The 21,267-nt window shown below is 42.5% G+C and overlaps 1 protein-coding gene across 4 annotated transcripts in view; it reads left to right on the plus strand.

Annotated features, from left to right (window-relative positions):
- Positions 1 to 21,267, plus strand: part of LOC119977295 (protein diaphanous homolog 3-like) — a 729,004-nt gene that overhangs the window by 208,035 nt on the left and 499,702 nt on the right. For all 4 annotated transcript variants that reach the window (XM_038818049.1, XM_038818051.1, XM_038818050.1 and 1 more), the window contains exons 10-14: positions 10,566 to 10,676; positions 11,336 to 11,454; positions 17,553 to 17,669; positions 19,720 to 19,838; positions 19,959 to 20,023. In XM_038818049.1, coding sequence (XP_038673977.1) covers positions 10,566 to 10,676; positions 11,336 to 11,454; positions 17,553 to 17,669; positions 19,720 to 19,838; positions 19,959 to 20,023 — 531 coding nt within the window. The remainder of the gene's footprint in view (positions 1 to 10,565; positions 10,677 to 11,335; positions 11,455 to 17,552; positions 17,670 to 19,719; positions 19,839 to 19,958; positions 20,024 to 21,267) is intronic.

Raw genomic sequence — 21,267 nt, forward strand, 5'->3', positions numbered from 1 at the left:
ACCTGTAATTATAATATTTAAGACTCTAATCTGGTTGAAATGTGCTGGCCTTTTTGCAATAGTTCAGCTCTTAGAATGATGTTGAATATACATATTAGCGCATCAGCAGATATGCAGGGGAGAAGGGTTTGCATTGGCTTTTAAAAAAAAATCTTAATCTCATGATGCGGAGGATTACAAGGGTGATTTTAAATTTAATAGGCTTTCCGCAATGGCAGAGTTAGAAAAGATTAAAGTATGGGGTTCCAAGAGCAGGCTCACATTTCTGCCACCAGTGCTGAAATGAAAGGCAAAGCTGACTAATGAGGTACCAGAGTCAGAGGACAGGACTGGTCTTGTTGGAATAAGGTAAAATAAGTTTTCTAGGGTAGAGCATGCTGAGGTCATTGGCAGATTGGCAGACATGGGTTTAAAATTGCCTATGCTAGAGGAGGAAAGGAGTGATAATCAGCAACAAAAATAGAAGTTGTTAGACAATCTCAGCAGGTCTGACAGCAACCGTGGAGAAAGATCTGAGCTAATGTTTCAAGTCTGGAATACTGTTTCTCAAAGCTAGTGAGAACTAGAAATACAATGAGATTTATACTGTTGTGGGGGAGTGCATTTGTGTGGGGCAGATTAGGGCAGCATTGAGCAGTGGGGCTGGATGGAGGGATAGAGATATGTGGAGATTGATAAAGAAGTTGTGGTGCCTGGAGTGACAAATGAGCAGTTAATGCAGGATTAGAAATGTTGTTTGAGTGTGTTGAAGTAGTTAATATAGAATCATAGAATGTTTATAGCACGGAATCAGGCCACTTGGCCCATTCTGTCTGTGCTGGCTCTCTGCGAAAGTGACTCAGCTCGTCCCACTCTGTTGTTTTTCCTCATAACCCTGTAAATCTTTTCTTTCAGTTAATTATCCAATTCTCTCTGATAACTATCATTAAAACAGGCTTCAACCACACTGTAAGGCAGTACATTCCAGATCCTAACAACTCATTGCGTAAAACATCAGCATTTCATCTCTGGTTCTTTTGTCAACTTAAATATGTTTTCCCCCAATCTACTTAGTCCAAAATCCTCATGATTTTGAATACCTCTATCAAACCTCCTCTCAATCATCTCTTCTCAAAAGAGAACAGCCACAGTTTTTCCAGTTTATCCTCATAACGGAAGTCCCTCATCCGAAGAACGATTCTTGTTAATCTTTTTTCCACCCTTTCCAATGACTTCACATCCGTCTTAAAATATAGTGCCCATAACTGGATGCAAAGCTCCAGTTGAGGAAGATCCCTTGTTTTAATAAGGTTCACCGTAACTGCCTAGCTTTTGTACTCCATGGGTCGGACTTTGTGGGACGCCATGAACAGGAAATCAGGTAGATAGACCTGTAAAATAGGAGTTGGGTGAATTGTCTTTTTGAAAGAATGTTGTGGATTGTTTAATCGAGAATGTTGTTTGCTTAGAATGTAGTGGATTGTCTCATCTGCTGCATTGCAATTTGTTACAGCTGTCAAAATATCAGCAAAGCTTTTGGAGCAGGTTGTTGGATGTGGGGATTGGCCTGAAGTTTCCTCAGTGAGATGGCTCATTTTGATAAAAAGATTTCTATCTTCAGCTTTGTAGTTACAGGGCATCAACGAGGCAGGGAAGAGCCTCAAAGAATAGCTGTGTAATTGTAATAACATTGTAATAACATTGTAATAACATTGAACTAACACAACAAAGGCATATATATACTCTACTGTGTGCCATGTTCACTTGTTTTAATATTGCTTTTCCTCGTTCTTCCTACCAAAATGCATTGTCACACCTTTCGGCACTAAATTTTATATGCCGCGTGTCCATCCGTTGCACCTGCTGACCTGTGTATTCTTCAAGTCTACCACTGTCTTCCTCACAGTTCACAATGTTGCCCACGTTTTTGTCACATGCAGATTTTGAAATTGTGCCCTATGGACCCAACTCAAGGTAATTAATGTCGACAAATGTTGGCTCCTTGAGAACCCACAATATAATATCTTCCAGTCTGAAATACAACCATGGAGCACTGCCCATTGTTTTTTGTAACTCAGACAACTGCATTTCCATGGTGCAACAGGCCCTTTTATTTCATGGGCTACAACCCTCCTGACAAATCTGTTATGTGGCACTTCATCAAATGCCTTTAGGAGCTACGCTCATCAAAAAACTCAATAAAATTAGCTAAACAGGATATGTCCTTAACAAACAGGATGTGTCCTTGGATTAATTCACATTTGACCAAATTAACAATAATTTGTCCCAGATCATCATTTCAGAAAGATTTCTCTCTGCTGAGATTAAACTGACTTTTGAACAAGGGTAGAACATTTGCAATTCTCCAGTCCTCTGGCACTGCCCTCGTATCTAAGGAGGACAGGAAGACTATTGTCACTGCCCTATAATTCTGACCTCTATTTCCCTCCGTATCCTTGGATGCATTCCATCTGGTCCTGAGATTTATCAACTTAAGTGCAGCCAGCTTTTCTAATACTTGCTCTGAGTAATTTTTAATCTCATCCAGTGTGTCATCAATGTTGCCCTCTCTTTCGCTTCTACTTCGGCAGCATATTCTTCTTTGGTGAAGCCAGATGTAAAGTACTCCTTTTTTATTTAATGTTGCCAAGTCCTCTGCCTTTTATATATAATTCCTCTTTTTGGTCCCTTATCAACCCCATTTCTCCTTTTTACCATCCTTTTACTATGTCTACTGTTAGCAATCCCTGCGGCGGAACCATAATCCAAATTAATCAAAGCTGCCAGATACCCCCCAAATGAAGAAATTGTCAACAAGATTTCATTTTTTGTATTTTTTATTTCACCACGAATCAAAACTATTGCAAACTGAACATTAATTACGTACTTTAAATAGAAAGGTAAAGTTCACTTTAAGTTTCTGATGTAACAAAGATACATCATATTCAACCATAAGCACATTCATCACTCCCTGCACAAATGTGGCTTGATTACAATGGGGACAATGAGGTCCTGGTTGTTTTTCTGGGAAGATGGCATTAGATATTCACAGCTGTAGAAAATGGCAAAAGAATTGTGCTGACTCTCTTTTGTTAGATTGTTCCTCTACAATCTCACAGCAAAGTGTTATGAATGCCAGGCTTTCTGATTGGGTATATTTTAAACTATCTATTTAATTTCAAGGTAAAATGGAGTTGGGAATTTAAAGGATTGTTAATTAGAATTTTATCTGGATGCAAAGCCCATATGATTCCTGTTGCTATGGGGGTGGGATTTAGAAGGGAGTAGTCCATGCCATTGTATTATTGGGCTACATGTTTTTTTGTGGGATATCCCTGTACCTCACAGTCAAGGTAGGTCTGCAGGAATCTGAGAAAGCAGAAATATAGGTGCAACCAATCTGTATTGTTAACTACGCAGAAAGTGGGAGGAAGCTTGTGGTTGGATTGAAGAGCCCAAGTTCCTGAAGCTGATATTGCAAGATTTGTCTCGATTTGGTGACAGGAATTTTAGTGCACGCGAGTTTGGTGATTGGAAGTTATCCAGCTGAGAAAGCAAGAGCAAGCAAGCCATTGGATGCTGAGAATAACTTTGAGCAGATTCCTAGAAATGTTAAGACCTCATCAGGGACAGAGTAAAGTACAACTATGGTGGGGATTTTTTTGGTCCTTTTTAAAGTTAAGTTCTTTGTGGTTTACCTACATCAGTGGTATTTAGTCATTATATAAAAACAGAAAATGCTGCCTAAATTCAACAGGTCTGGCAGTTTCTATGGAGAAAAACAGAGTTAATGTCTGGGGTTCTCCATTAACCTCCACTGCAATCGGGAATACCGACTGGGCAGAGAATGGAGGGTCTCATGCCAGCGGGACCATCCATGATGGTCCAACCCCCTCACCGAGAACTCCCATTGGGTGGGCTTTGGTGCGAGGTTAATCTGACTTAACCCTGCCACGGTAGAGTCTGAGGGATCAGGGCACTAATAAAGTGCCAGGCTGAAGAGACAGGGTCCTGATCCCCCCCCCCCCACCCCCGCCCCACCCCCTGTCAGATGGAGATGGGGGGATGCGGAGGGGTGACCTGTTATGCCCGTGGTGTTGGGGGGAGGGGGGGGCATGCCACTCCTTGTCAAGAGTGGGCAGAGGAGTGGGGGGGGGGGGGGAGACGTGATTAGTACTGTGAGACGGAAGGGGGCCTCATGCTGGACCTCTGGTTTGGGCCATCAGCTCAAAATGACAGTCCGACAGAACTCTGCGAACTCTCCACCATGCATATATTTGCATGGTAAGGGAGAGAGACTCTCACCTGGGCCCCGCTTCCATTGCCAGTGACCAGTCCCGATTCTCCGCTGGCAGTGGCATTTTGGCCGGGATTCTCTGTTCTGGAGCCTTTATTTCAAGTCTAAATGACCCTTCTGCAGAACTGAAGTAGTATTTAGTTTTGAGTTTGTTACAGTAAAACTCTTACATCTTGAAATCGTATTGTGTGTTCCTTCCAGTCAGTTACTGGGAATTCCCCTAACTTTTTAAGTTATCGGGCTCTATTGGGATTGTATTGTACCAATGGTGATGGAGGAATCTGTGTCATTGGAGGTAGGGTAAGATTTGGTGAGTATAGGTCTCATTTTGGCCAGACCAGGTAATGGCAGATTCCAGTCCTTAAAAGGCATTAGTGGGCCATGTTGATTTCTGACAATCTGATAGCTTTGTGGTCACCATTACTAAGGCAAGCTCTCAGTTAGTTGAACTTAAATTCCACCATCTGCCGTGGTGATATTTGAACTTGTACTTTACTGTCTCCATTGCAAGAGATAGCATTCCATGAACTGTGTACAACCGCAGAAAGAGATTTTGTGGGAAATGTTACGATGCACTTGTGGCAGTCCAACATTCCAAACTCCTCTGTACCAAGAAATAGAATTTGGAGCCGATGCAGATGAAGGACAATTCATCATATTTGGTTTGTAATACCTATGAGGAATCCCATAAGTGAGGCTTAAGAGTACTCTGAAGGTAACTACCTGACCATCACATGTATCATTGAGCAAGCTGTTGTTCATTTTGAAGGTGCACTTTGTCTGGAGGTGCCTTTCAATACTCACCAGTGAGGCTGTCCAGAATCATCATGCTTGCTGCATTATTACACAGCAGACAGGATTACAGATGGAGGAATATCAAGGCACTTATCAATGATCTTTTGAGGAGAATTAATCCTATAATGATTAGTGGCATGTGCTGCTCTCTGAGTTGCCCATATGGTGGACTAGTGGCGTTGCACATTTTACTTGAGTGTAATACGCGTTTATTGGAGTGTATTAACACGCCTCTGTTTAAAGGCCGTGTGCTTAATACTGCTAGGGCTCTGTATGTGTAATTTCAGCTCGGAGTCGCCAGGTGTCGTATATAAACACCTCACAAGTATCTCAAGGTCAGGTTCAAAGTAATAAAACTATACACCGATTAGTAAGTTCCAACGATCAATATTTATTATACAAATATAATAAATACGCATGCACACGCTAAAGACTAATACCTATTTCTACTATTAAACGACTAAATACTTATCTAAGTGGGAACCAGCAAGGTCAGGGGACAAGGCCTTTGTTCCTTTCTGGGCTGCACCTTCTGTTCGTTATTAGACGAGTACTGTATAAGTTCACGTAGCGAGCGTCGTTTTGGGACTTACTGAACGATGGCTGGTGCTCAACGGCTGGTTATGGAAGACAGGATCAACGGCTGGAGTCGGAGTCAGGATACAACAGCAACGGAGTCAACAGCGGAGCCGGAGCAGAAACAACAGATCAAGCCGGAGCACGAACAGACAGGACCATGTGTGGGGTCTATCTTTATAGTGGCCCCCAATGTCCGTGCCTTTTCGGGGCGGGCTTTGCCTGTCATGCATTGATTGGATCAATTCCCAATCGATGTCTCACAAATCCCCCAATCTGAGGGTCCCTTCTCGATGTGTGGGGCGGTCTCTAGGGTCTTTTCTGATGGATACTTCTGGTGCCGTTTTGTCTGGGCCTCCACTTAAAGTATCTATTCAAAACCAAATGTTGCTATTGTGTGTGCCCAGATCTGGATTGCTTCATTAATATGCAAAGCGTTTTGCTATTAACACCTTTGGTTGAGATCTTCCACCTGGCCAGAAACTAGTTTTGCTACGTGCAGAATGCTAATCAGTCTTTGCAGACTGCTTGTCTTGGCTAAACTGCTTTCTCCCTGCAGTCTTAGCAGTTCTCCATTTTGTTAGCCCAGTGTCCATCTTAGGTGGCTACATTGGTAATCCACATGGCTGTGGAGGATGTTGGTTTTCCATTTGGCGGACTCCCCACCAACCTTTTATTCCATTGGGGGTCGGGGGGCAGCGAGCAATTAGGCATCTTGTATAATTCCACCCATTACATCAAGAAATCGATATTTGATTTGGTAAGCAAAAGGGAGTTAGTATCCTGTTCTGAATTGTGCACAACAGTCATGTACTTGGATTTAGTTCCACTGTTCTGTTATTATCAACTCTTGCCTGAAGATATAAACAAGTTTTATTTTCTCGTCTTTTAGGTTTTCTAGTTAGCGCTGAATATATTTGAAAAATGATATTGCCAGATCATGTGAGATGATATCTTGAAAGCTTTAAAATAGCGTTGAAACTATTACATGAGTTCTAACTAGTTCTTTTAAGTATGTAATATCGAAACAAAAAATCTGAATTGGATATGCATGTATCATATCTGAAAAAATGGTATAAGTTGCAAGTTTATTAGTTTTGCACATGTCAAGTAACAAAATTGATCTAATCAATTTGACGAATCATTTTATTTGTCGCTGTAAGCTTTGTAAATGAATTCTCAGTAATAAAATATACTTCATAAAACTTTGAGTTTGAGTTTTATTGTTAATTCATGCCAAATAGAAGAGAAAATCACTTGTGTATCATTCAGTGCAGGCAATCTGACAAGCGCTTTCTGCCTTGAAAGTATACTAGCTGAAATTACAGCTGTTCAGAATTAGCTCCTGTCCAGTATGTGATGCAATTCTTACATGGACCAAATTAAAGCTCCTAAATGAGAGTTCAGTACAGAACAGAACATAAATTGGAGGTAAAGTTGTGAGTGCCTTTTTTGTGCTTTGTATTTTATTCATATACACAAACACATCTTCACGTGTACTGCATTTAAGAAAGATTTCTGTCATCTTAAGCACCTAATTAGATTAATACCTTGTGTTTATAATGTTAATAATACCACCTTTTCATATCTGTCAAACGTCTCAAAGTGCTTTGTATTCAGTGAAAATGGAGATCTGTTTTTAACTAGACAAATGCAGCATAACTCTTGAATGGAACGATTTTGTACAGAGTCTTGAGTCAGGCTTGAACTCAATCTTCTAATCATAAGTACTAATACCCTCAATCTTCTAATCATAAGTACTAATACCCTGACTTGCGGCGTCCAAGTCAGATGACCCTGAACTATACAGGAAATCCAGGTACGACCTCCGCAAAGCCATCCGAGATGCCAAGAGAGAATATCAAACCAAGCTAGAGTCACAGACAGACTCTCGGCGGTTGTGGCAAGGACTGAACAACATGACAGGCTACAAAGCAAAGCCGAGATGTATCTCCGGCAGCAGTGCACCCCTCCCCGATGAACTCAATGCATTCTGTGCTCGGTTCGAGCAGGTAACCAACAATCCGCTGTCGAGTGCCCCAGCAGCCGATAACTCACCCATACCCACCATCACAGTTCCGAAGTCAGATCGGCCTTCCTGAAAGTGAACCCTCGGAAGACGACGGACCTGGACGGGATCCCTGGTTGTGCACTCGGAGCCTGCGCGGACCAGCTGGCAGAGGTGTTCGCGGACATCTTTAACCTGTCCCTACTCCGCTCCGAGGTCCCTACCTGCTTCAAGAAGACCACCATCATACCGGTACCAACGAAGAACCAGGTAACGTGCCTCAATGACTACCATCCGGTGGCCCTGACTTCAGTCGTAATGAAGTGCTTTGAGAAGTTGATCATGAAGCGCATCACCTCCATACTCCCAGAACGCCTTGATCCACTGCAATTCGCATACCGCCGCAACCGGTCCACAGCAGACCCTTGGCCCTACACTCATCCCTAGAGCATCTCGACAACAAGGACTCCTACATTAGACTCCTATTTATTGACTACAGCTCCGCCTTCAACACCATAATCCCAGCCAAGCTCACATCAAAGCTCCAAAACCTAGGACTTGGCTCCCCACTCTGCAACTGGATCCTCGATTTTCTGACCAACAGACCACAATCAGTAAGAATGAACAACAACACCTCCTCCACAATAGTCCTCAATACTGGGGCCCCGCAAGGCTGCGTACTTAGCCCCCTACTCTACTCCCGAAACACACACGACTGCGTGGCAAAATTTGGTTCCAACTCTATCTCCAGGTTTGCTGACAATACGACCATAGTGGGCTGGATCTCGAATAACGACAAGTCAGAATACAGGAGGGAGATAGAGAACCTAGTGGAGAGTGATGCAGTGACAACAATCTATCCCTCAATGCCAGCAAAACTAAAGAGCTGGTCATTGACTTCAGAAAGCAAAGTACTGTACACACACCTGTCAGCATCAACGGGGCCAAGGTGCAGATAGTTAGCAGTTTCAAATTCCTAGGGGTGTGCATCTCCAAAAATCTGTCCTGGTCCACCCCCATCGGCGCTACCACTAAGAAAGCACAACAGCGCTTATACTTCCTCAGGAAACCAAGGATATGTAGCATGTCCACATTAACCCTAACCAACTTTTACAGATGCACCATAGAAAGCATCTTATTGGGCTGCATCATAGCCTGGTATGGCAGCTGCTCGGCCCAGGACTGCAAGAAACTTCAGAGAGTTGTGAACACCGGCCAGTCCATCACAGGAACCTGCCTCCCATCCATTGACTCGATCCACACCTCCTGCTGCCTGGGGAAAGCAGGCAGCATAATCAAAGACCCCTCCCACCCGGCTTACTCACTCTTCCAACTTCTTCCATCGGGCAGGAGATACGAACATGCACGAACAGACTTAAAAACAGCTTCTTCCCCGCTGTTACCAGACTCCTAAATGACCCTCTTATGGACTGACCTCATTAACACTACACCCTGTATGCTTCATCCGATGTTGGTGCTTATGTAATTACATTGTATACCTGTGTGCCCTATTATGTATTTTCGTTTAATCCCTTTTCTTCCCATGTACTTAATGATCTGTTGAGCTGCTTGCAGAAAAATACTTTTCACTGTACCTCGGTACACGTGACAGTAAACAAAACCAATTCAATCCAATTTGGCCAGCAGACACTATTGTAAGTTCCACTGAGGATTGAAAAATATTGCTTTGTGATCTAATTAAATTTTGTTTATTGGAACAAAATGATGTTGTACTTGCCCCAAAATATACTTGTGAAGAGATTTCACAAACACATGCAAAATTGAAACAAACATTTGAAACAAACCGATTCAGAGATGGTTGACTTATTTTTCATATCTTTACACTCACCCTTATATTTGGTGGCTGCCGCTTCCATGGCTGTAATCATTTTTGCACCAGCTGTTGGGGTGGTTGGTGCTGCACATCAGGGTTTTGAGGATGCTCATATCTCGTGTGATAAGGAGTCACTCATCTCCATTGGACCTCTGCCTCTTCTGATTGCCGTGTTCAGAGCTGGAAGCCTGAAGAAGCAATCTTGTTACTGTAACATGTTGTTCTGAGCTTAGAGCAAAGCACTGCCTTTACTCATGTTTGTTTATCGTATTCAACCCATTTTACAATTTTTTATGCCTGAAAGTTTTGCCAGTAACTTTGTTTATCTGTCATGAAATATAGCATTGGGGAGACAGCAGTATAGTGGTAATTGTACTGCAGGAGTAATTCAGAGGTCTAGGGTAATGTGCTGGAGTCATTGGTTCAAATCTCACTCACGGTATCTAGTAAAATGAAAAACAATAAAGTTAGTATATAAATCTGGATTTGAAAGCTAGTCTCAGCAATTGCAACCATGAAACTATCATTCATTGTTGTAACAATCTATCAGCTTCACTAATCCTTATCTGGCCTTGGCTACATGTGATTCCAGACCTTCAGCAATGTGGTGACTCTTAACTGTTCTCTGAAGTGGCTGAGCAAAGCTACTCAGTTCAAGGGCAATTAGGGACAGGCAACAAATACAGACCTTGCCAGTGACGCCCATATCCCATGAAAATCTTTTTAAAAACCCAGCTAAGTGTTGTTAAAACCAATAGTTTCCTGCATTTAATCTGTCTTTTGACCTCTTCCCGAGTTGAATAGCTTCCACAAATTTCAACCACAATCTTTCATTAAAATTAACTAAGTCAAAAATATTGGAGCCTCTCACAAATTTAAGTGCTGGAAAAATTAAGTGGTGAGTTTCCCATTGTGATCAGTCCATGTTAAGCACTTCCAGGCCATATGCAGAATACTCAACTGTAAATTAATATTTTGTTTCTGCCTTGCTCTAACCTCCAAACAGCTTGACATAATGTGATGTGGATTAATTTTATGCTCCAGGATTCCAACTCCATATTTTATCCCATATTTAGGTGGCATGTATGCAGTTTATTAATGCACTTGTGACTACTCCTGATGATTTAGACTTGAGGATGCATATTCGAAATGAGTTTGTGCGTTGTGGACTGAGAGAGATACTACCGGTAAGAACAATATGAGGAGTTAATGTTTGTTTAATGTGGATAAATGTGATTATATTGATTTACTAATTGTCTCTGGACAGCATGGGTTAAAGAAAATGAGATGCACTGAGATGGATCTCAAAATTGCTAGTTAGCCTCTTTTCATCATTCTCCTATTTTATAACCAATAGTAATATTAATGGCATGCATATCATCCAGCTGAGAAGTCGGTTTGGCTGGGACTGTGAATTTCCAGAATATCTATTTCCAAGACTCCAAATAGGAGGGGCGTGACAGTATATTTATTTTAAATTGTGTTCACCATTTGCCTTTGATTCTTCACTTTGCTGTCTTCTCTGTTATCCAATTTTAACCTGATCATGATGCTTGCTACTTTGACATTTCGGCAACAAGCAATATAATGGATTCAGGGTCCAAATAATAACAATCAATTGATTTAACAAGTAAATTATGCAGTCTTGGTTATTTGAGATACAATTTTATATTGAGTTAATGTGCTTAAAAATTATTTTTGAATGATAAAAGACTATTTCTCAATCATACTCGTGAACTGCTGTATTAAAAATGTTGGTTAATTTCCACATTGATATTAATTTCTCTCTCTCATTCTGTATGAATTAGGCTGCAATACATTAATTTTGCTAATTTATCTTCCATAGGAGTTGAGATTAATTAAAAATGATGCACTGGATATTCAACTTAAAGTATTTGATGAGCACAAAGAAGAAGACTTGATTGAATTTTCACATCGCTTGGAAGATATTCGATCCGAATTAGAATATCCTTTTTTTGTAGAACACTATTTCCATGATCATTCTGTAAGCTGGCATATTACAGATAAATGCAAAACAAATCTCTGCAATGATTTATCAAAGGGCGAGAAGTTTAAGAAATTTATTTGTTTGGAAAATGCACTGAGCTATGTTCCATTTGCCAAAATATGATGCAACTGATGGATTTTCTTTTGCCTACCGAGCAAGATCATCGATCCTGAGAAATATGAACAGGATAGGGCATTTGGCCCATCAAGTCTGCTCCACCGTTCAATAAGATCATGGTTGATCTGATTATAGCTTTAATACTACTTTCTTGCTTCCCCCCCCCCCCCCCCCCCCCCCCCCCCCCCCCCCCATAACCTGTGGACTCCCTTGTAAATCATAAAGCTGTCTAACTCAGCCTTGAATATATTGAATGATCAGCCACCAATGCCCCCTGTTTTTAAAAAAATAATTTGTGGGATGTGGGTGTCGCTGGCTAGGCCAGTATTCATTGTCCATCCCTGTTGCCTTTCAGAAGGTGGTGGTGAGCTGCAGCCTTGAGCTGCTGCCGCCCCTGAGGTGCAGGTACATCCACTGTGCTGTTCGGGAGGGTATTTCAGGATTTTGACGCAGTGACACTGAATGAATGGCAATATATTTCCAAGTCAGGACGCTGAGCGGCTTTGAGGGGAACCTCCAGGTGGTCATGTCCCCAGGTATCTGCTGCTCTTGTCCTTCTGGATGGTAGTGGGTTTGGCAGGTGCTGCTTAAGGAGCCTTGGTGAATTACTGCAATGCATCTTGCAGATGGTACACAAGTGTTTGTTGGTGGTGGAGAGAATGAGTATTGGGGGTGGCGGGCGGGGCGGGTGGAGGAGCAATCAAGCAAGCTGCTCTATCCTGGATGGTGTAAAACTTCTTAGTGTTGTTGGAGCTGCACTCATCAGTCAAGTGGAGAGAATTCCATTACACTCATGACTTGTGCTTTGCAGATGGTGTGTAGGCTTTGTGGGGTGGGGAGCAGAGATGAGTTACTCACTGCAGGATTCCTAGTCTTTGATCTGCCCTGGTAATCAAGGTATTTATATGGCTCGTCAAATTTAGTTTCTGGTCAATGTTAATCCACAGGATGTTGATAGCAGGGGGATTTAGTGATAGTAATACTATTGAATGTCATGGGGCAATGGTTAGATCCTGTCATGTTGGAGATTGCCATTGCCTAGCACTTGTGTGGCATTAATGTTACATGCCACTTATCAGGCAAAGCCTGGATATTGTGCCAGTCTTGCTGCATTTGGACATGGACTGCTTCAATGTCTGAGGAGTCATGAATGGTGCTGAACATTGTGCAGTCATCAGCAAACATTCCCACATCTGACCTCATTATGAAAGAAAAGCCATTGATTAAGCAAATGAAGATGGTTGGGCCTAAGAAAAGTTAATTCCATATACTGGCACCCCTCAGAGCAAATTCCTCTCCACCATCATCTTAAATCCCTTGTGTTTAAACTGTGTCTCCGAGCTGCAGATTTCCTCGAGAGGAAATATCTTGACATTTACCCTGCCAAGCCTCCTGAAAACTTATGTTTAAATAAGATCACTGTTAAACTAGTGTGTATAGGCCCAATCTGCTTAACATTTCCCCATAAAACAATCCCTTAATCTCAGGAATCAACCTGCTGAGCCTTCTCTGAACTGCGACCAATACATTTATATCCTTCCTTGGGTAAGGAGACCAAAGCCGTATGCAATTTTACATAAGGAGTACAAAACTGTACAGGTGCAGTCTCTGTACGGTTCTAGCAAGAGCAAAGGTGCTCTTTGCACTTTGTTGCAATTCCAAGACTAAACTGTAAATCAAAACTAGTATGCCCAAAGCCAGGACTGGCAGGATACTTGAGATCCTTGGGACACCACAACTTTGTTTTTGTTTTCAGTCATTTTCACAACTTTGAAAGTATTAAACACTTTCAGGATATGAAGATGTTTGCAAAAAATAATCTATTTCTAAAACTAGCCAAGAAGTGGAGGATGTTTACTCTTTACCTTAATACTGAAATTCTGAATATTGAGATCTTAACGAGTGTTGAGACACGAATTATGGGTAAAGGAAAGACTTCCCTCGAAGGTTGAAAATCTGTTGAACTATTTTTCTCCTGATGCAAAGATAATCGGCATGAGTGAATAAAAAATAGCAGTGGTACAAGCTGAACTATGGAAAATTTGAAACCCTTTATTTTAAAGTAAAAAGAACTCTGCAATAAAACCATGCCCATCATCTAAATTATAATGTCACAACTTATTGAGGCATATAGGAACTCCAAAAAACTTTATCAGTTACAAATTTGCCTACTGCAGGGTAGAATGTAGCCGTATCTGTGGGTTCAGTTGTGTTTAATTCAGTTTGGTGGACAGGGTTGTGGGCTACATCTCATTTGTTTCCAGTTGTACTGAAAGTATTTTTTTTGCTTGTTTTGAGTTTTCCAAGTTCAGTTGGTTTGAGTAACATCAATCTAGTTCCCACTTGAGGGAAAATTCAAAATTTACTGTTTTGTGGTTAAATTGTTTGCTTCACTTCAGATGCTGTTTAAAAAAAATTGAAATAAAGCAAGTAAATCAACACAGAAGGAGTTGAGGGATGCAGTTCAGCAGAGCTTCACTCTGCATCGGACTGTGCAGGGAGGGTAATTTAGGAGTTTGATAACAGCGGGGAAGAAGCTGTCTTTGAATCGGTTAGTGTGTTTTCTCAGACTTTTGTATCTCCTGCCTGATGGAAGATGGTTTCCCAAGGCAGCGAGAGGTGTGGACAGAATCAATGGATGGGAGGTGGGTTCGCGCGATAGACTGGGCTATGTTCACGACTCTGTAGTTTCTTACGAGCAGTTGCCATACCAGGCTGTGATGCAGCCAGATAGGATGATTTCTATGGTGCATCTGTAAAAGTTGGTAAGAGTCTACATATAGGTCAAGCAGGTACATAACTGCCATGAAATATCATGGACTGGAGGAGCGATGGTTGACATCATTGCCTCAGTGAGTTTGAGGAGGCTGCAGCCAAGCTGACTGAGGAGTCGAATCATTCCTGTGGGGAATGGGAGATTGGCCTCTCCCAGCAGTGGAGTATGAATCACAACTGCATCACTTCATCAAATCCTGACAATCACTGAGTCAGATGAAGTTTTATATGGCACTGAAACTATATTCTCTCTTTTTCCTCGGCACCAGAATTTCGAGGCCCACAAGACAGCCAAGCAGAAGTCTGAGCCCCCAGACTGTGTCCGAAGAGAAAGCTTTGGAAGAACTGTCATCGTGTTCACCTGCACCTTCCACTAGCGCAGACACAACTTGGTGGAGCACAGTTCTAGATTAGGCTCAGGCTCACCTGCTGGAGAACACCTCACTGACAATTCCCTGCAACAGTATGAGGCAAGGGCCAGCCCAGGTCCCCAGCACTCAGAAGGCTGCTAGAGATCAGGCACCTGCTCTGTCTGAGTCAGATAATGAACATCTTGAAGTGGCCGCCGACTCTGTGCTGGCCATGCAATGACAGACAATGGAACATTATGCAGAGATTCAACAGTCACTCAACAGATTAGAGTGAACAATGGAGGAGGCCGTCCGTATTCTGTCTGAAGTTGTGGCTCCGACATATGAGAGACTCGAGGCCACGATCGGAAGTTTGGTGACCACCGTGGAGACCTTAGTCCAGCAGATTTTGCCAGATTTGTGCTCAAAGCTGCACTGCATAGCCTTGGACCCTGGTGGGCACCATCAAAACGTAGACATGGGAACAAGACACCTTGACCTCTCTCGCGGTGCACCTTCTCCTGCAAGAGTCAGGGTGGAGCCTTCTGGCACCCACAGGGAGGATGAGCATCAGCCAAGCATTTCTGGGGCCGCCTCTCAGGACACTCCAAACGTGTGCAGCCACTCAAAATCTCCTTTGACTCTGATACCATTCTCTCCAGCTGCTCTGGCCACCGTGTGCGCTTCTGCCCCTGATGAGGAGACCCTTATCCCGCCCGTAGTCTTTTTGCTGGTTTTGTATGGATGAATGCTTTGCATTTGGTAGAAATATCTGCTTGTCCATATTTTTGTTGACCAGCACAGTTAACTTGTAATCTTTGATTATTTATACCAGTTAGATAAGTGTCATAGAACATAGAACAGTACAGCACAGAACAGGCCCTTCGGCCCTCAATGTTGTGCCGAGCCATGATCACCCTACTCAAACCCACGTATCCACCCCATACCCATAACCCAACAACCCCCCCCTTAACCTTACTTTTATTAGAACACTACGGGCAATTTAGCATGGCCAATCCACCTAACCCGCACATCTTTGGACTGTGGGAGGAAACCGGAGCACCCGGAGGAAACCCACGCACACAGGGGGAGGACGTGCAGACTCCACACAGACAGTGACCCAGCCGGGAATTGAACCTGGGACCCTGAAGCTGTGAAGTATTTATGCTAACCACCATGCTACCCTGCTGCCCCATAAAGATGGTGTGTGGCAGCTTTCTAAAGTTAAAGTTGAAATTTGGAAGTCATGTCACAGGTTGCAGCTATTTAACAATTTAGGACGGTAACTTCCTTGCAGTGCTAATCAGCATCGGGTTGTCATCCCGTACCTACTGATTGCACCAAATTTCTCCTATGCCTGTCTCGCTCAATCTTCCTGATTCGGACCAGTCGAGCTCCAGGCAAAGCAGCTTTCACCAAGGTCCAGTATCGAAATCTAACAGTCGAAGCACCAATTGATGCAAAGCAGGTATGTTTAAAGTTCCGATTGAAATTGACAGGCCAGGGAGAAGACAAGTCTCTTAAGGTAAGTGAATGGGATTTGGAGGGTGGGGGAATTGGAATTTGGGGGTTGGATATCGGGGGGTGGGAGATGGTCCTTCTGACTGGGAGCTTGGGGAAGATCTGGGAATGGGGTTCGGATCGGGAGGGTAGACGACACTGGCATCGGGTGGGGGTGGGGGCTGCAGCAGTGTGGGGGGCGGGGGTTCAGGTTGGGGTGTGTGGGGAGTGTCTAGCTGGGTCAGGAATACCGTTTGGGGGGGGCGTGTGGACAAGTTGGTTAGGCTACAGGTTGGTGGAGTCCCCATGGGGCTCAGGGTATAGGGGGAGTCCCATGCCCATAATTTATGAGGTTTTATTTCTTCCAACTTTTTCTGAGTAGTATTAATGTTACTAAAGGGAAAATGCTGGAAAATCTCAGCAAGTCTGGCAGCATCTGAAGGGAGAGAAAAGAGCTAACGTTTTGAGCCCGATGACTCTTTGCCAAAGGTAACAGACAGAAAAAGTGGGAAATATTTATACTGTTGAGTGAAAATGAAAGATGAGTCATAGCCACAGAAACCCAGGGAAACTGGGTGCTAATGGCCACAGATACCAAGGAGAAAGAGTGTTAATGGCAGTCCCCAGAGAGGACAAAAGATGTGAAAGGTCAAACAGCAGAGAAACTAACATCAGAGGATGAACTGTAGGTGTGGGGGGAGGGAAAGGGGAAAGCAAAGAGGAGAGTAGTATTAATGTTATCCTGACAGAACAAACTGAATCGCTTTCTCAGTGCAATTGCCTCAGAAGTTAGCGCTTTTGAACAATTGCCATGCAAATGCTTGCATTGGAAGTTCTGAGCATGTTTGGGGTAACGCACAAATCGACACTGGAGAAGCCTGGAAGTTGCGGCCCAATGTAATCTGTTTTCCTTGGTCTTTGAAATACTGATGCTATCCATAGCGCTGATTGACAATTGAACTGGTAGAAAGGAAAGTATTATTTTCAAAGTTTTCTCTTGTCTGTTTCTTTTTATAAATTTAGTGTACCTAATTAATTTTATCCAACTAAGGGGCAATTTAGCGTGGCCAATCCACCTAGCCTGCATATCTTTGGGTTGTGGGGGCGAAACCCACGCAAACATGGGGATAATGAGCAAACTCCACACGGACAGTGACCCAGAGCCGGGATCGAACCTGGGACCTCGGCGCTGTGAGGCAGCAGGGCTAACCCACTGTGCCACTGTGCTGCCCTCTCGTCTGATGTTTGAAAACATGTTAATATATGTTAATCTGTTACAGTCTGTCATATATTTTCTTTAACCTTCGCTCTACTGAAATGAATGATGTTTATAATATGCTGTTCAACACAGTGAAGGACACAGGCGCAGAAAGTTACTTTCTTTCCATTCTTCAACACTTGTTGTTGATCAGGAATGATTATTTTGTGAGGTACGGTTTTATTTGTGATATTCTGTATGGATTTGTAAGTGTCAGCAATTCATTTGTCTAATATATATGCACACGTACCCTGCACACTCGTGGTGGGAGGCAGGAATCTTCTGATCTTAATTAAGAAATTGAAATTAGGGAAGTCAAACTTTAATTTTATGTGGCCACTTCGGCATTGCACAATCTTATTACCAACACAAACACATTGTGGATTGTGCAAACATAATTAAATAACCAAAGTTATTTAGAGTTTGAGCCCTGTATTTAGCTGGTTCTGCACTATTTTCTTGCTCATCATTATTGCTGGTCTCGGTTGAGAGGGTGTTGGTTCCAGAATTGTATGTCTTCAAGAAGTCCCTATAGTATTCTGTAGGTTAACTCTAAGTCTTTATTAACTACTAGAACTATTTATACCTGTACAATAAAAGCATACAAGCTAGGAGCTGCCTCCCATGGTTAGATCTTTACTGGACTCCGCTCAACAACACAGACCCTGGGTGTGGGTCATGTGCCTCCTTACATCACTGTGAGTGGTACTGTGCTCAGTCCCACATAACCCTCTGTGTGTCAGACCTTTGAAGAACAATCTCTGAAACATTCTTGGGACCAATGCTGTGATGTGACTGGCACCTAATAGGTCTCAATCCTTTACCACGTTGGTGCATTTACCACTTGAAGCTTTCGGAAATTAATTCCAGAACAAAGCCAATTTATTTTGATCTACCTTTCTTTCAAGTTTTATTTTCTGCTTCCATCTTATTGTTTGTAACACCCTTACTTCCTCACTGCCCCTCCTTTCTGTGTGTGTGTGTCTCTCTCTCTCTCTTTCTGTCTCCTTTCTCTCTCCCTTGCTCTCTCCCTTCTTCGGTCCCATTGTGTTTTATGTATAGCATGGGGAAGATATTGTCCTGGACTAATAATCCAGAGATCTAGGGTTATGCTTAGGAGGCCTGGGTTCGAATCCCAGTATGGCAGTGGTGAAATTTGAATTCAACAAAAAAAATCTGGAATTAAAAGCCTTGTATGAATTGTTGAAGGAAATTGTCTACCAACAGGCTAATACTTAAGAATCGACCCTGGTTCAATGAGGAGTGCAGGAGGCATACCTAAAAATGAGGTGTCAGCCTGGTGAAGCTACAACACAGTCCATGTTCAAATGCCGCAAGACCTGGACAATATCCAGGCCTAGGCTGAAAAGTGACAACATTTATGCCACACAGGTTCCAGGCAATGAACTGGAGGTTAAATTAAAGAGGGAATTTGCAAAATGTCCATTTGTAAGGCATCCTCATTCTTTGCAAGAAGTTTTCTTCTCATTTATACCATTTTTCTGTCCTGGCATTATTTGAAGATTTTTATTTGGCGTGACATTTCCATGCTATTGTACTGCACCTCCACGCTGCCTCCCAGAGAGCAAAGGAGACATAGCAAATCTAGATCTGGATAGCACAGTAGGCAGATAGCAATTAATTGGTAAGTAAACCAATCTCATTTGGGATATTTATCAAGTGATTTCATTGCGGATGACAGCAATTCTTACCTGAAAATGGAAAATCGAGCTTATTTTGAAAAATCAAAATACAGTCACGGTGTATAATCCAACAATGGTGAAGTCAGACTACTATTCTGCACATTAATACTGGACATAGTCAAAGCAATTTGTGTATTCCAAGTTTAGAACCTACAGTGCAAAGAGAGGCCATTCGGCCCATCGAGTCTGCACTGACCCACTTAAGCCCTCACTTCCACCCTATCCCCGTAACCCAATAACCCCATCTAATCATTTTTTTTGGACACTAAGGGAAATTTAGCATGGCCAATCCAACTGACCTGCACATCTTTGGACTGTGGGAGGAAACCGGAGCACCTGGAGGAAACCCTCGCGGACACGGGAAGAACGTGCAAACTCCGCACAGACAGTGACCCAGAGGGGAATCGAACCTGGCATCCTGGCGCTGTGAAGCCACAGTGCTAGCCACGTGGCTACCGTGCTGCCCAGAGCTTTACTCTGAAGTAAATTAGTTCATTTGCTTCTCTTTTTTTTTTGTAGGCCACAGTATTTCAAGATAATAGAAGAATGTGTTTCCCAGATAGTGTTGCACCGCAGTGGCATGGATCCTGACTTCACATACCGCAAACGATTAGATGTAAACTTTGATCATCTTGTTGGTGAGCAATATTTCTGTAGTTGGAATTGAATTAGATTTAGTTGATACATCAGCATGGGGACTTTTCTTGTTGATACCAATAAGACTATAAAATTGGATTACCTGCTTGTCTTATTTGCAGATATTTGTGTTGACAAAGCAAGATCCGATGAGTGTGAACAAAGACTTTCTGAACTTACAAGAAAAGTAAGAAATACTACTGTATATTTAATACTGTTGTCATAAGAATGTTTTTTTGCCTTAATTTGCTTGATAATGTCATGTCAAATGATTCCAAATGTAACAAGAAAGACAAATTGAACAGAATAAATACTGTGATGGCAGGCAGCTTTAGCATTTATTAACTGTGCAAAAATAAGAAATATCATTCCAAATGGGTATCAATAAGAAAGGTAAGAAATAGGAATAATCAATGGCCCTTTTGAACCTGCTAGTCCATTTAATACTCTTTACTCATCCTCTGCCTGAATTACTTTTCTGCCCATTTCCCAGATCCCTTGATTTTCTGAGAGGTCAAACATATTATCTACCTCAGCCTTGATATATTCAATGATGGAGCCTCCCTGTGTTGGAGAATTCCAAAGATACACAACCCTCTGAGTATAGATATTTTTTGTCATCTCAGGCTTAAATGATTGGTCCTGTACCTTGAGCTGTGCCACCATGTCTAGACTGCCTTGCCAGGGGAAATAACCTCAGTTTATCCAATGGGCAAACACCCGCTGCATGTATTTTGGCGACGTAGGTGGCCCGCCAGCATCTACCAACCCTGCCGTTGTCAATGGGATTTCCTGGTAACAGCACCTGTCATCGCCGGGAAACCTGTGCTCTCCTGCTGGCATGAACAGCCAGTAAATCCTGCCATATATATTTCAATGAGATTATCTCCAATTCTAAAGTCCGGTGAGGATAGGCCCAATTTACTCATTAAAGGACAACCTTCTCATTCCAGGAACCACTCCGTGAATCTTTTTCTATTGCCTCCAAAGAAAGTGTAGAGCTGGAAACCAAAATTGCTTATAGTGCTTCCCACATGATTTCACCAAAGCCCTTTGCAATTATAGTAAATCTTCCTTGTTCTTTTACTCCAGTCCTCTTGCAATAAAAGCCAACATGTTATTTGCCTTTCTAATTCTTACTGTACCTGCACGCTAACTTCATATATTCCCTGTAATATCCCTTTGCATATGAACATTTACAAGTTTAACATCTTTTTCCCCCCAAAAAATTCTTTCTTTTTATTCTTATAAACAAAGTAAATAATCTCAGTTTCCCACCTTAAATTCCAGCTGCTACTCTGTTGCCCACTCTGTTTATCTGTCTCTATCTCTTGCAGCATCTTTGTGTTCCCCACGTAGATTCCATACCTAACTAGCTTATCATCATCAAATTTTGAATACACACTGTTGGCTTCTATGTCTAAACCTGCT

The sequence above is a fragment of the Scyliorhinus canicula genome, chromosome 14 (genome assembly GCF_902713615.1).
Source record: "Scyliorhinus canicula chromosome 14, sScyCan1.1, whole genome shotgun sequence".
NCBI classification, from domain to species: Eukaryota; Metazoa; Chordata; class Chondrichthyes; order Carcharhiniformes; family Scyliorhinidae; genus Scyliorhinus; species Scyliorhinus canicula.